Below are 14,473 nucleotides of genomic sequence, written 5' to 3' on the forward strand. Positions count from 1 at the left end.
GAAATTTGAGTAGTTTTCACAAATCGTGATTTTACATTGAGTATTGAAGATTTCAACTGCAAAAATGTTGAAAAATAAGACTTTTAAGAGATGGGGGCAATTTTCACAATCATGAGATTTAGTACTACATTCCAACTTATTATCTGCATTAAATGGTTATTACAGTGATTAAAGACATCATCTTCAAGACTGCACTTTCTGTATGAAATTTGTACAAAATCTATACTAAAATCAACGAGAAAAACATGTTTTATGAATAAAATTTACATTTTTATTCTTACAGTAGAAGTGATGAGGTGCAGAGAAGCTGACTTAAACTTGCTCAGAGAAAGGCTGTTGTTATCAATCATTGTTTACTTTACTAAATCAGTTTAACTTGATCCAATAGGCCTATTGATAGAAGGTTTGCGAATAAAGTGCCACGCTCCCTTGTAAAAGTATTCAGTTGTATTTTTTAAAATACAGCAGCCACAAAATGTATCAAAATAAAATACTGTATTTTGTAGTTTATTTTGATACATGTAAAACTGAGGTATTTTGTATTTTATTTTAAAATACATTTCAATGTATTTTTGCCCAGCCTTGGTCCGAGAAGAATTAGTTGAAATCTAAAACAAGAGCATTTCATTCTCCACAAAAAAAATTTAAAGCAGAAATCAAAACAAACCATATGATTTTGTTAGCTCACATTCCTTGCTTTGTTGTAAGCAATTCATCCGTGCGTGTCATTAAGACATCTAAAATTATTTGCCCTTGTAATGTTTAATTGAAGTCTAAAAATGCACTTCCTGTCTTTTTTTTAGTTAAATTGTCAGATTACGTCTGTCTGAGGTATTGGGCGTGGCTTACATACTTTAACCACACCCCTCCAACTGTCAGTTTTGACAGCAAACAGAAATGGTGAGCAGAAGGAGTCTGTTAGGTTGTAAAACCCATTTCCCGACCTTTCCGAATGAAATGCCTACTTTACTACATCCATTCAGCTCGCAGTAGAAAAAACAAGCCACAGTAGAAAAAACAAGCCACACCCACAGTTTTCTCATTTAATACTCCATTTTTCTAGGAAATCTGTCACAATACAAAGAAAGAAAAAAAACGGTCGCAGCTTCCGGTTCATGCAAACTTTAAGCATCATAACTGTTTTAGGGATGCTCTGATCGATCAGCCAAAGATCAGTCAGTGCTTCCCACACATAGACTTTACTTGGGCAGGCCGCCCAGGTATATTAACAGCCACCCAAGTATATTTAGCGACACTTTATTTATTTTTTTTATTTTTATCCTTTTACACTTTTTTTTGTATCTGCCCGATATAACCAAACATCCACGAGCGATTAAGTAGAGGAAAATCCTCACCTTTACCAATTTCATACTGCTCGTTCTGTGTGCGCGACACCTGTCAACACCCCCACAGACAGTCTTATGTGCTCTGCAGACTCACAGAGACTCGGTTGGGGTTGGAGACCCACACTTTTTTGTGTCCGGCAGGGGTTTCTAAATCTACTAGAATGTCTGGGATTTGGTTTTGCTTTCGTTTTCTAAGCTGTCATTCATTTTCTGCGCACAGCCGCAAGAGAGAGAGACATTAAATAATTAATTCTTAAATCTAAACGACTTAGAAAAACTTTGCTAAATCACTCAGCTTAAATGGCTGGCCAGCTCTAGGAAGAGTCCTGGTGGTTCCAAACATCTTACACTTACAGATGATGGAGGCCACTGTCCTTATTTAAACTTTCAGAGCAGCAGAAATTTTTCTGTTACCTTCCCCAGCCTTGTGCCTCGAGACAATCCTGTCTCGGCGGTCTACAGACAATTCTTTTGTCTTCATGCTTGGTTTGTGCTTTGACATGCACTGTCAACCCTGGGACCTTATATAGACAGGTGTATGCCTTTTCAAATCATGTCCAATCAACTGAATTTACCACAGGTGAACTCCAATTAAGCTGCTGAAACATCTCAAGATTGTTCAATGAAAACAGAATGTACCTGAGCTCAATTTAGAGCTTTATGGCAAAGGCTGTGAATACTTCTGTACATGTGATTTTTCAGGTTTTTTATTTTAATAAATTTGCAACAATTAATAAATAAATGAATTTAATCCATTTTGGAATAAGGCGGTAACATAAAAAATTGTTATTTCAGCCTTTATGCTTTGTTAATAATAATAATAAAAAAAAACACAAAAACAACAGAGTTACTAATCAATTCCTTTTTTCCAGGGGGGTAAAAACTTACAACCACAGCTGAGAAACTCAAACAACCTCAAGTGGAACAAATCTTACCCGAAGCGCCTTATAAAGCAATCTCCAGTCAGCATACAGCCGCTCAAACTTGGTCCTGTTCGCAGGGTTGGACGACACCAGAGTCTCCAGAGCTATGATATGGGCTTCGCACTCCTCCAAGTCCTTTCTAATGACCTGCAGAGAGATGCAAACTCATTTTACATGCAGACTGCCACCAGCGAGTCCCACCTGGACAAGCCCCTCTGATCAACCAGCGCAAACACATTGAGCTCAGCGTGACTTAACTCCTAGCTGCTTAAATTATTCACATGACTCTTTTTAGTGTGTGCCGAAAAGATGATCTAATCAAAAGTCACTGTACGTCTATAGCGTACCACATGCCGAGATTAAAACCAAAACAGCTGTTTAAAAAGAAATTCAAAAAGCTGTGTGCAAAAGCTCGAGGTTTTTGAAGTGAGAAACAGCTACACGCTTCTGTTTTCTCTGATTTCTTACCCGGAGCTGGTCAGCCTGGCTCTTTTTGGCTAGAATGTCTGGTTGGAGTCCATCTGTGGAGACGAACCGGTCTTTTATGGAGGATAGTTTTGTGTGTATGGAGTCGTAAGCGTTGGAAAAGTCCTTTGTTTTTGATATTAAACCCTAAGGGAAAAAAGGAGCACATGGTTTGAAGACAGCATTTACACTTGAAGTCAGATTTATTAGCCCCTTTGTAGATTTTCTCCCCAATTTCTGTTTAATAGAAAGATGCCTTTATTCAACACATTTCTAAACAAATAATTTTAATAACTAATTTTTTAATAACTGAATTATTTTATCTTTAACATGAAATCAGTACATAATAAAATTATTTAGCTTAAAGTGACATTTAAAGGTTTTTATTAGGTTTACTAGGCAAGTTAGGGTAATTAGGCAAATCACTGTATAACGATGGTTTGTTCTGTAGACAATTGAAAAAAAATATGGCTTAAGAGGGCTAATAACATTGACCTTAAAATGGTTTAAAAAAAATTTCAAACTGCTTTTACTCTAGCCGAAATAAAACAAATAAGACTTTCTAGTGTAATAGTGTAATTTAGTGTAATAAAAATCCTTACTCTGTTAAGCATCATTCAGAAAATATTTGCAAAAGGAAAAAATAAATAAATTTTAAAAAAATTTTATTAAATAAAAAAATAATAAATACAAATAAAAAAAAATAAATTAATTAAAAAAAATAATAAAATAAAATAAATAAAAAAATAAAAATCACAGAAAGGCTAATAATTTGGACTTCACTGTATAAGGTTTAAACAGACAATAGTGGCCATTTTTAGATTCAGATTAGTGGGGATGAAAGAATTAATTTATATAATAAGAAACACAATAAAATTAACATTTTTATGAGAAGGTGGTTCAGAAAGTATTGAAAAATAATTGAATACAATATTAAAAGTAATCATAGTTAGGAGAAGCAGAGTTATCAAAAGTTATGAACAGACTGCATTTTAAAAAGTAGAAAAACAACAATCTTCCTTTTTGCATACATTTATGCAAACAAACAGGGATTCTCCTTTTTTAACCAATGTAATAAGAACAAACTTGGAACGTTTTCTGTTGTGTAAAATAAACTAAAATAAAATAAATAAAAAAAAGTTTTTTTAAAACATGATAAACACTCACTTTGACAAGTTCCACTAACAATTTTTAATGAAACATTTTTAATAATAAAGTGGATTAAGAACTACTGAATACTAACTGCAAGTCCTCTTGATTTAAACATAGTTATGTATATATATAAACAAAACAAAACAAAAGTTAGGTAGGTAGGTAGGTAGGTTTTATTCCCTCCCCAATTTTAATCATCTCCACATTTCCATACTTCTCTTTTTTTCAGTTGGACAAAACAAGCTCTGATCACAATTATTAACTTTTTTTGTTATGCAAGACTATGCAAGACTCTGCATGCTGTATGTCTAACAGCAGGTGTAAAGTCTGTTACTATATCGCAGGCATTTACGGTCAGATTGCGAGTGGAGGCTGTTGGTATACCTGCAGGCGGTTCTTGCGCTGCTGGAGCTGGCTGTGGAGCAACTCTCTCTTCCTCATATCCCCGCTGAGCTCCCCCAACAGATCTTCAGCTTTCTCCTGGCCAAAAACGGCGCTGAGCAGATCACTCTTCACCTGGAGCAAACTCAAGCGCTCCTGGAGCTGCACGCTGTTTTTAAGCAACTTCTACAAAAGAACAAAAACAAAACAGAAGAAAGAGCGCACACGATCACTTCAAAGCCAACAAAGCACTAACACGGAATTAAGCCGTCGAGATGAAGCGCTACACATGCTTAAAACACAATATAATCACATCCACAAAACAAACTGGATCCGTAACCTTTCTAAGAAACAAAGTGGAAATCAAATGTCGAAAATGCTGAATGTTAGAACATCAAACAACAGCCAAGAGTAAAAAAGCTGATCTTTAGTACAGTTCAGATCTCTGCATGAGGGCGAAACAAAAGCCTGATATGAGAGCGATTCAATGGGATTTCACTGGATGACAGAAATATTGAACAAAAACTCTGAAAGCCTCAATAATATGGGCTGAAAAGGATAAATAAGTCATACATTGTTTTGCACCGTAAGCTACAATTCTTCAGCATGTTTGTTTATGAATAAAGAGTTACATCGAGTTACATAATTATAGAGTTTAGGGCTGTTATTGCAAACTGCAAAAAAACATAATAAATTAGTTGTTAAATATTTATTTTACTTTTTTTAATAATGTAGTTTACATGTTTTGGACGAGGCCAGACTATCAGAAAAAACAAAACAACTTGTTGAGTCCTGGGGTTAATATACTTCGCTCTGAATTATTTAATTCACATACAAATCTTTAAGTAATGATTCCATCTGAAAGTCTGGTCACTAATTATTTTGACACATTACAATTTTATTATTATTATGAAAATTACAACAACACCAGCATTCAACAGATTGAGGTCAGTAAGATTTGCCAGTCAATCCTTTGTAAAAGCCTCCATTTTACTCTTATTTTATCATAAATACAGTAAAGAAACTACATTTTGTGAAATGTTATTATTAATTTTAAAACAATATTAATTTATCTCTGTGATGTCAGAGTATATATATATATATATATATATATACTCTGACATCACAGAGATAAATTAATATTGTTTTAAAATTAATAATAACATATATACATACATATACATACATACACACATATACATACATATACATACATACACACATATATATATATATATATATATATATATATATATATATATATATAAAAGCTTGAGGTGTTCAGGGCTGCACAAAAACCCTGATATGAGAGCACTGGATAACAGACATAATACTGTATATATTATGTCAAAAGAAAACTTTTATTTTGCCCAGCTCTAGAATAGATACATTACATCCCAGATATGCAAAAAAAATAAAAAAATAATAATAATTAAATTGATAGGTTTTTCGACATTTTAATGCATCCTTGCTAAATAACAGAATCAATTCTTTAAGAAAAACATCTTACCGAGTACAAACTTTTAAATGTTGGAGAATAAGGAAGAACAAATTCTTCCACCATCACCATTCCACCATCAAAAAAAATATATAATAATCTCCTCCTCTTCACTGTAAATCATTTACCTCTATATTCTGCACGAGCAGGGCGATATGGGAGAATTCGGTTACGTCAGCAGAGGCCTCGAGCACCTGAGAAACCAACTGACTCCACTGGCTGAAGCCATACAGAGGATCCTGCAGTATCTGCCGGAGCGCCGTCTCGCTCTCAGAGGACAGCCGGAAGGATCTGCCTTTCACACTGCCACAGGAAAACACAAAACAAGTCTACAGTAGCAGCGCTTCAACAGATGGCTGCCAGACAACAAATGAATAAATAAATGCGCTAAACCCTGTGTGTAATGCACTAATTGTTTGAAGTGCTTACATTAGCACTCTTTGAGGGCTGGATACACATTGTTTACGGCTGACTAGACTGGCGTGAGTGACATCACGCTGACAGAAACACAATGGAGATGAAAAGCAGAGAGTTGTTATTATCATTAGTGTTTACAAGAAATACTGCGATTTGTATCTTTGATATGATAGCAAAAACATATTGATTCGCCATACCATTTTCGATAGCATGAGGAAATATTGACAAAAGCATTAAAGGGCTAGTTGACCCCAAACTGGAAATTCAGTCATCATTCCCTCAGCCTTCTTGTCACAAACCTGTTTGAGTTTCTTTCTTCTGTTGAACACAAAATAAGCTAATATGAAATATTTTTGGAAACCTGTAACCATTGATTACCCTAATATTTGTTTTTCCTACTATGGATATCAATCGTTGCAGGTTTCCAACATTCTCCAAAGTATCTTCTTTTGGGTTCACGCTTAAGAGGGTCAGTAAATAGTGAGAAATTTTATTTTTGGGTGAACTAGGCCCTTAATTAAAGTTTACACACATGCACACACACACACACACACCAGTTCGGTCTGGTTCTCGAATCTGATTTGCTGACAGCCGTGCAATATGCTGCAATATCAGAACTCGTACAGCCCCTTCACTCGTGCATTACTCCGCCCACACAAGTGGCAAGCAGAGGACTACATTTTGACAAAGATTGCAGCTGTTGGACAACATAATGTACTTTTGAGGCTTATTTTAGATGAGAATGTAGTTGTTTTGTAGCACAGCAATCGTCATTTTTTACGATTATTTTTCGTTTTGATTTTGCGTTGGATTCAGCAATCGTGGAATCGCGAAAAACTAGGGGGTCTGTATTGTTGTGTATTGAGCGTGAGATGGGACTCGCATATCAGGAATGTATGCATTTTGTGTTGGCCACTCTTTGTATAACCCTGAGACTTTTTGGTTGGCCATCTGTTTGTTTCTAATGAGTCTCCTGTTTTCGTTACTGCAGACTAGTTCAGTAAAAAAAAAAAAAAAGAAAGAACAAATGCGCGCATGTGTTGAAACGTTAATCTGGTAGTGTTTGTGCTGCTTTGACTTTTTTTGGGGGTTAATTATTGTGATATCCCGATTACAACAGAGAAATACTGGGAAATCTCTGTAGACTGATGGCATTTCATGCCGTTCAGCCTTATATTCTTAAAATGTCAACAAAAATCACCTGTTTTGTCTTTAGATATTATGCTAGAGAATCATTCAAATACTAGCTCTAAAGTGATGTTGGTGAATTAGTAACGGCTTTTGCTGTTCTGACGGTCAGCTGCAGATGTGAATGAATGGCAGAATAAAGTAGTTCCTCCTACAAAAGGATTTTTGAGACTCTCCGTGTTTGACTTTCTTATTTATATACACAATTATGCCGTTGAACTGTTGTATAAACGCAATATCACATGAGTATCGTCACTGGTAGGACACTAAGGCACTGGGCCTGCAGCTTTGTGCCAACACACGCCTCCCACCAGTGCTTTAAACGTTTAATTAAGTTTATTATTATTATTATTGCTATTAATTTATGCTTTAACACCGTATCAGCAGCATTGGTTATATTTATTGCAACATTAGTAATATATATTTAATACATAATTTACAACCCTAACAGCTTCTTAATAAACAAGCACTATACAAAAAAAAACATATAAGAGCATTCAATTTAGTCAATGACAAGTATTCTACAATTATTCCAGGAGCAACAATTTTTAACATTTCTCTTAAGAATATTTCTGAATAAATGTTTAAAAATATACATTGTTTTAATAAAAATGGTTTACAGTCAAAATTGTCTGCATAAATCTAAGGCTACTAACTTAACATATATAAAGTTAAGAAATTATTATAGAAGAAAAGTAAATGGTCAGTAATAATAATAAAAATAAAAAAAATACAACCAATATTTGATTGTTTTTTTATTTAAGAGAGAGCTCAGCCCAAAATTAAAACTTCCTCATCATTTGCTCACAATCAAGTGGTTCTAAACATTTATGAATTTCTTTCTTCTCAAAACAATATATTTTTTTTTAAATACTGGAACAAAAACAACCATTGTGTTTTACAGAAGCAACAACAAAAAAAAAATAAATCAATGGCTGTTTTCCCAACATTCTTCATTATATCTTGGCTGAATAAATGATGACAGAAGTTTTGGGTAAACCATACTTTAATGTTAACTACTGCTATCACTTTAGGAATTTTCATCTTCAGCTGTTTGCAGTCACGTTCACTTTCACAATTGACCTCGTTTTAAAAACTGGTAATTTGTTTTGACATTATTTGACGTACTGTATATTTATGCAGTAAATCACAAGAACATGCTAAAGAAAACTCGGCATTTGTGTACTGAGAGAAAAGGACACACAAACAGCTCAATATTGCATCATTTCAAAATATTTCAGTGTCAATACTTATTGAAACATCGCTACATTTGACAACTCTGTAGTCTGCATGACGGAATGTTTGCCAACGACAATATCAATAGCTAATGATTAATAAAATATCCATCAAAGAATTTCTCCTGGCCTCGTTCCTCGTTAGCCTCGGGCCTTTACCGTGTGTGTCTGTGTGCGGTTGTGTTTGCCGCTCACCTCTGGTACTCCTTCACCACTGCCAGCACCTCATCAGAAAGACTTTTGGAGTCTTGTGGGAATCGGAAAAGCTCTTTCAACCGGGATTTCAACTCTTCCACACTGGGCTCCTCTGCGATGAGCTTGTTGCGCACACCCTGGAATATGGACGTTGAGATATAATCAATGAAATTAGTACACGCACACATAGCGTGAGCTCGAGGGGAGCTCATTCAAGCCGGGTTTTAATGCTGAACGTCTCTGCATGGGGTCCAGACAGCTCTGACTGATCTGAAACAGGTTTTCATCCTTATTGGTTTTCCTCCCCCCCACTGCTAACAGCAAACTCGGTCCAATTAGTTACTCCTGGTGGACTGACGTGAAAACATTGGGTTTCGAATGGCATCTAAAATAGATTGGGTGTTTTTCAAGAAATGTTTAATTGCGAAGGATGTGGCATATGGGTAGCTATACACAATGGAGAGCAAAGCTAGGGAACAACCTGCAGTTTCCTTAGTTTTGAAAGTCACTGTTTAGTCCTATTTTATGTAATCTTAAACATTTAATTATACATTAATCATTCATTATTCATTCATTTTCTTTTCGGCTTAGTCCCTTTATTAATCTGGGGTCACCACAGTGGAATGAACCGCCAGCTTTTACGCAGCGGATGCCCTTCCAGCTGCAACCCATTACTGAGAAACACATTCATACACTCTCATTCACACACATACATTACGGACAGTTTAGCTTACCCAATTCACCTGTACCACATGTCTATGGACTGTGGGGGAAACCGAAGCACCCGGAGGAAACCCACGCAAACGCGGGGAGAACATGCACAGATACACCTGATCCAGCCGAGGCTCGAACCAGTGACCTTCTTATTGTTAGGCGACTGCACTACCTACTGCGCCACCGCATTGCCCTATACATAATCAATTATACACTATTTTAAACATTAAATTACATACAAACAGACTGCATAGTGAATCTGCCCATGTCCATCATTTTGGAGGTATTTCACACCACAGAACTCTTTTTTACCACTACATCTCAAATGACTGTCTCTCCCCACACAGGAATTTACCTAAGGCACTGCCTACATCATCACAGGTATCATACGCTGTCACAAAACTATGTCGAGACTCCAACTATGTGTCTTACAACCAGACAGTAGAAGTATTTGGGAGTGGTGAAAGAGAGAGTACTTGTTTGTTTGCTTGTGTTTAGCACTTTGCTAGCTTCAATGGTTATGTTTAAGGTGAAAATGTTTAGTTAAATAATATGATGTTAGGGGTGACGCAGTGGCGCAGTAGGTAGTGCTGTCGCCTTACAGCAAGAAGGAAGAAGGTCGCTGATTCGAGCCTCAGCTGGGTCAGTTGGTGTTTCTGTGTGGAGATTGGATGTTCTCCCTGCACTCACATGGGTTTCCTCCGGGTGCTCCAGTTTCCCTCAAAGTCTAAAGACATGCGGTACAGGTGAATTGGGTAGGCGAAATTGTCCGTAGTGTATGAGTGTGAGTGAGTGTGGATGGATGTTTCCCAGAGATAGGTTGCTGCTGGAAGGGCATCCGCTGCGTTAAACATGTGCTGGATAAGTTGGCGGTTCATTCCGCTGTGGCGACCCCGGATTAATAAAGGGACTAAGCCGAAAAGAAAATGAATTAATGAATATAATGTTAATTATCTTTTTTGCTTAAGACTCTAAAGCTGCATCTGAAATTGCATACTGCTTGAGTAGATCCAACCTTTAAATTTTAACATACTTCCCAACCTTTTAAATAGTATGTATGCGAGTAGTATGAATGGAATTCGAGCGTACATCCGCCAGGTTGTCATTAACACATGACCTACTCATGTCAGTTTAGTCACTTCACTACTACTATATCCATAACTTTTCAAGGTGAGAAAATTATACAGGGTGGGCCCTTTATATGAACACACCTTAATAAACTTATTGGGAATTTTACAAGAAAAACAATGGTGTGTTTGGTTTTAAACGTAACTTTACTCTTTCATGAGTTATTTACAAGCCCCCTCACATAAACTAATGTGCTACAAACAAGACGTTTATATCACCAACCATTCCCATTTTATTAAGGTGTGTCCATATAAATGTCCCATCCTGTAGTTGCATTGATATTATGATGAATGTTAAATGGTATTGATGTTATTGAAAACTTGTTATTTGTTTTCAATAAAATCGTATATAAAACCATAAGGAAAACAGCCGTCAGCCGAGTCACGCCGCCATTATGGACAAGCAACCATCAGTTCTCTGAGCAACCATTACTGACAAAGCCTTGCTGTAGCTTTGATCCAAGTTTTATTTATAGAGAAATGTATAAAGTGTTGTAGTGTTTGGGTGCTCTGCGTCTTTTAGTCTACAGTTATTACTGAAATGTGTATAATACAAACAAAGAGTAAAGCTGAGTGGTTGGTTCTCGTCATGGCACACTTCTGGCATTCAGAAAAGTTGCAATAGCATCTAACTGCAGACTTCCATATATATGGAGCTAGTGATGTCACTGTGAGGGGTAGGGTTAGGTGTGCACATTAAATGAATTGCATGCAGCTCAGCCTGCATATGTCTGAGAATTCATCGTTTCTGCATCCAGACCGTTCCCAAAAGTTAAAATGTTGTCGGCACCAATGGCAAACTCTTTAACTCTCTACGCTTTAGACATGTATGTAAAAATCAAGTGTATTGACTATGTCATTTCCTATTTGTGTGCACTTGCTGTGCATTTCCATTTGAAATACCATACTTGAGCAGACAAAACATAGAACTTGATTGCAAAATATGAATTAATACAGAAGACGACATAGAATTTGAGCACACTTTATGAAAGGCCCTTAAAGTAGCATCTAAAATCCCCTACTTCCCAAAGAAGTCTTACATTTGAATTTGAGCATACTTGTCCCCCATTAAAAAGGTATGTTTCTTTATATACGGATGTTGCTATTTTTATATGACCTACCAGAGTCAGTTGAGTCACTTCACTCCTAATTTAAAATAATCTCTATCCTTTCATGGACTACAATAGTAGTTCTTTTAATAGAATACTGAGAATTTGCACATACTATTTGACTCGCTACTTGATTTTTAACATGCTATATCAAGGTGTATACAGGAATCAGAGAATGAAATTCAATACCCTTTAAGACCTTTTTTAAGAGTCTTCCATACATTTTGAAGCCTCATCGCTACTTTAGGTTTCAACCGGTAACATTGGCATCATTTTAACTTAACAAAGTATATATGTACTGAATACTGATTGTAAGAAACTAATCCCAAACTAAAACATTAATCATGTACTAAATAAAAATGCAAATCCAGCAGGAAGTGCCTATAGAATGCAGAAATAACATTGATGCCTTGGTTACTGCAGTAAACAAAGCAGTGTGATGCCAAATTCAGGCAAACTTCAGGATAAATTTGCATGCTTCTAAGTTAGCATACATTGTATAATCAAAAATGATACAATATTTAATACCTTGTAAAAAAGCATTTAAGGCTTTTTAAATACTTTAAGACCCAGCGGACACCCTGTATATAACTGCATTTGGGTAAGTCCTGTTAAAAATCTACTCAAAAGATTTAACTGAATTAAAAAAAAAAGCTTTCTCACAGAATTGAAACAGACACAATCTGATAAAACCTGACATATGGATAAAAAGATTTGCAATAAAGAACAGTTTGGAGAATCTTCTAGTATTAAAAACGAAAAAGAAAGTGCTAACCGTATGCATCTTCCATTGAGCAACCATGTGTTCCTCAGTGCGTTCTCCATCTCTGCTCTCCAGTTCACCGCTGAGCTTCTGGACGAGGGTTCGAAGCTTCGCCAGATCTGCCCACAGCTCTTTACAGCGCTCTGAATACTCGCTCTCAGAGTCCAGCGTGATCTGGAGCTCTTCTTGAAGCTCCAGCAGTGTCTGTCGGAGCCTCTGCCAGGCCAGTCTTAGCTCCTCCATCTCCTGTGTGATCTTCTCCGCTCCTGCTGGAGACGTGTTGGCCTTCACCGCCTTTGACAGCTTTTCAATGTGCTGGAGAGTCAGCTCTTCTTTGGCTATACTAGCATCCAGATCCTGAAGGAGAGAAAAGTCATTATTTAGGATTAATTTCTCACTTATAATGTGTTTGTTAAAAAAAAAAAAGTAGAAGTGGAATTTGAGGCTGTGATCATAAACATGGAGGTTTACACAGAGCAGAAATAAAATGAAATAATAAAAAATAAAACATAGTATAAAATATAAAATAAAATGAAACAAAATCAAGTAAAATATAATTAAAATATATATAAAAAATATATATATAAAAAATTAAGTAAAATAAAATTAACTTAATATATTTAAAAAACAAAGATAACTAAAAAATAAAATAAAAGTAAAATTAAATTAAATAAAATAAAAAAAATTAACAATTATATTTTTAAATTAAATTTTACTTAATTTTATTTTATATCTTATTATATATATATATATATATATATATATATATATATATATATATATATATATATATATATATATAAAAATATAAAATTAAATTAAGTAAAATTAAATTAAAATAAAATTTTTACATTTTAAAATAAAACATATAATATTTAATGAGATTTAAAAAAAATCAATAAAAATATATCTTAAAAATAAAATATAAAATAAAATAATAAACAAAAAAAAAAAAAACAAAAAAAACTGATGAACAACTTGAAATGAAACATGTTATTTTGGGAACTAACAATACTCTAAACTTACTCAAACTAATTAACTAAACTAACTAAATTAAATATATATAATATTTAAAAAAAAGCTAATTTAAAATAGAAATAAACACTATAATATTATATTAATAATACTATAATATAGTGCTCTATATACTATATGATTATATATATCAAAAGTTTATATTAATAATTAAAATACAAAATGACAAAAGCACATAAAATTACTTGTAACATATCTAAATTAAAATTGAAAATTAAAAAAATAAGTCAATATTATATTAACAATACTAAAATAGAACTTTCAACACAATCATTCTAATAATGAATAATTTTGAAAAAAATTCTAAATAATATTTTTATTTTTGAGTGACCATGTATAATATTAACATTACAGTTTCTATTTGGTTCTGCATACAAAAAATAGCCAACAGCCAATTTCTTTTCATCTGTAGTGCCATTTATTAATTCAAGAGTTTTACAATAATCCCATAGAAATATTTTAACATTTGTGTCCTACATTTTACATTATTATTAATCATCATTTACCAAACTCCTGTCATATTCTTCATAATGTATTTGTAAAAATGGTTTCTAAATGTGGCATGATAAGTGGAATGAGATGCAGTGGTCAAAAACATAGATTTTACACAAAGGAGAAATAAAATAAAATAAAATAAAATAAAATAAAATAAAATAAAATATAGATGAACAACTTGAAATGAGAAATGTTAGTTTGGCAACTAAAAAAAAGCTCTAAACATACTAAAATGTAAAACTGATAAAAAATAAAAAATAAAACACAAAACTATATTAGAAAAAAAGTGAAAATATAAAAATCAAAGCTAATTTAAAATAGAAATAAACTTTATAATATAATATTAACAATACTATAATATAGTGCTGTATATAATATATGATATATTTAATAATAATATATTTCTCAAAAAGTTTATATTAATAACTAA

At 34.0% G+C, this 14,473-nt stretch overlaps 1 protein-coding gene across 1 annotated transcript in view; it reads right to left on the bottom strand.

Annotated features, from left to right (window-relative positions):
* syne3 (spectrin repeat containing, nuclear envelope family member 3) overlaps positions 1-14,473 on the bottom strand; it is a 59,941-nt gene that overhangs the window by 21,625 nt on the left and 23,843 nt on the right. The window contains exons 6-11 of the mRNA XM_056476831.1: positions 12,526-12,870; positions 8,801-8,937; positions 5,894-6,068; positions 4,271-4,453; positions 2,738-2,881; positions 2,282-2,416 (exon numbers count right to left, since the gene is read on the bottom strand). Coding sequence (XP_056332806.1) covers positions 2,282-2,416; positions 2,738-2,881; positions 4,271-4,453; positions 5,894-6,068; positions 8,801-8,937; positions 12,526-12,870 — 1,119 coding nt within the window. The remainder of the gene's footprint in view (positions 1-2,281; positions 2,417-2,737; positions 2,882-4,270; positions 4,454-5,893; positions 6,069-8,800; positions 8,938-12,525; positions 12,871-14,473) is intronic.

The sequence above is a fragment of the Danio aesculapii genome, chromosome 17 (genome assembly GCF_903798145.1).
Source record: "Danio aesculapii chromosome 17, fDanAes4.1, whole genome shotgun sequence".
Classification (NCBI taxonomy): domain Eukaryota; kingdom Metazoa; phylum Chordata; class Actinopteri; order Cypriniformes; family Danionidae; genus Danio; species Danio aesculapii.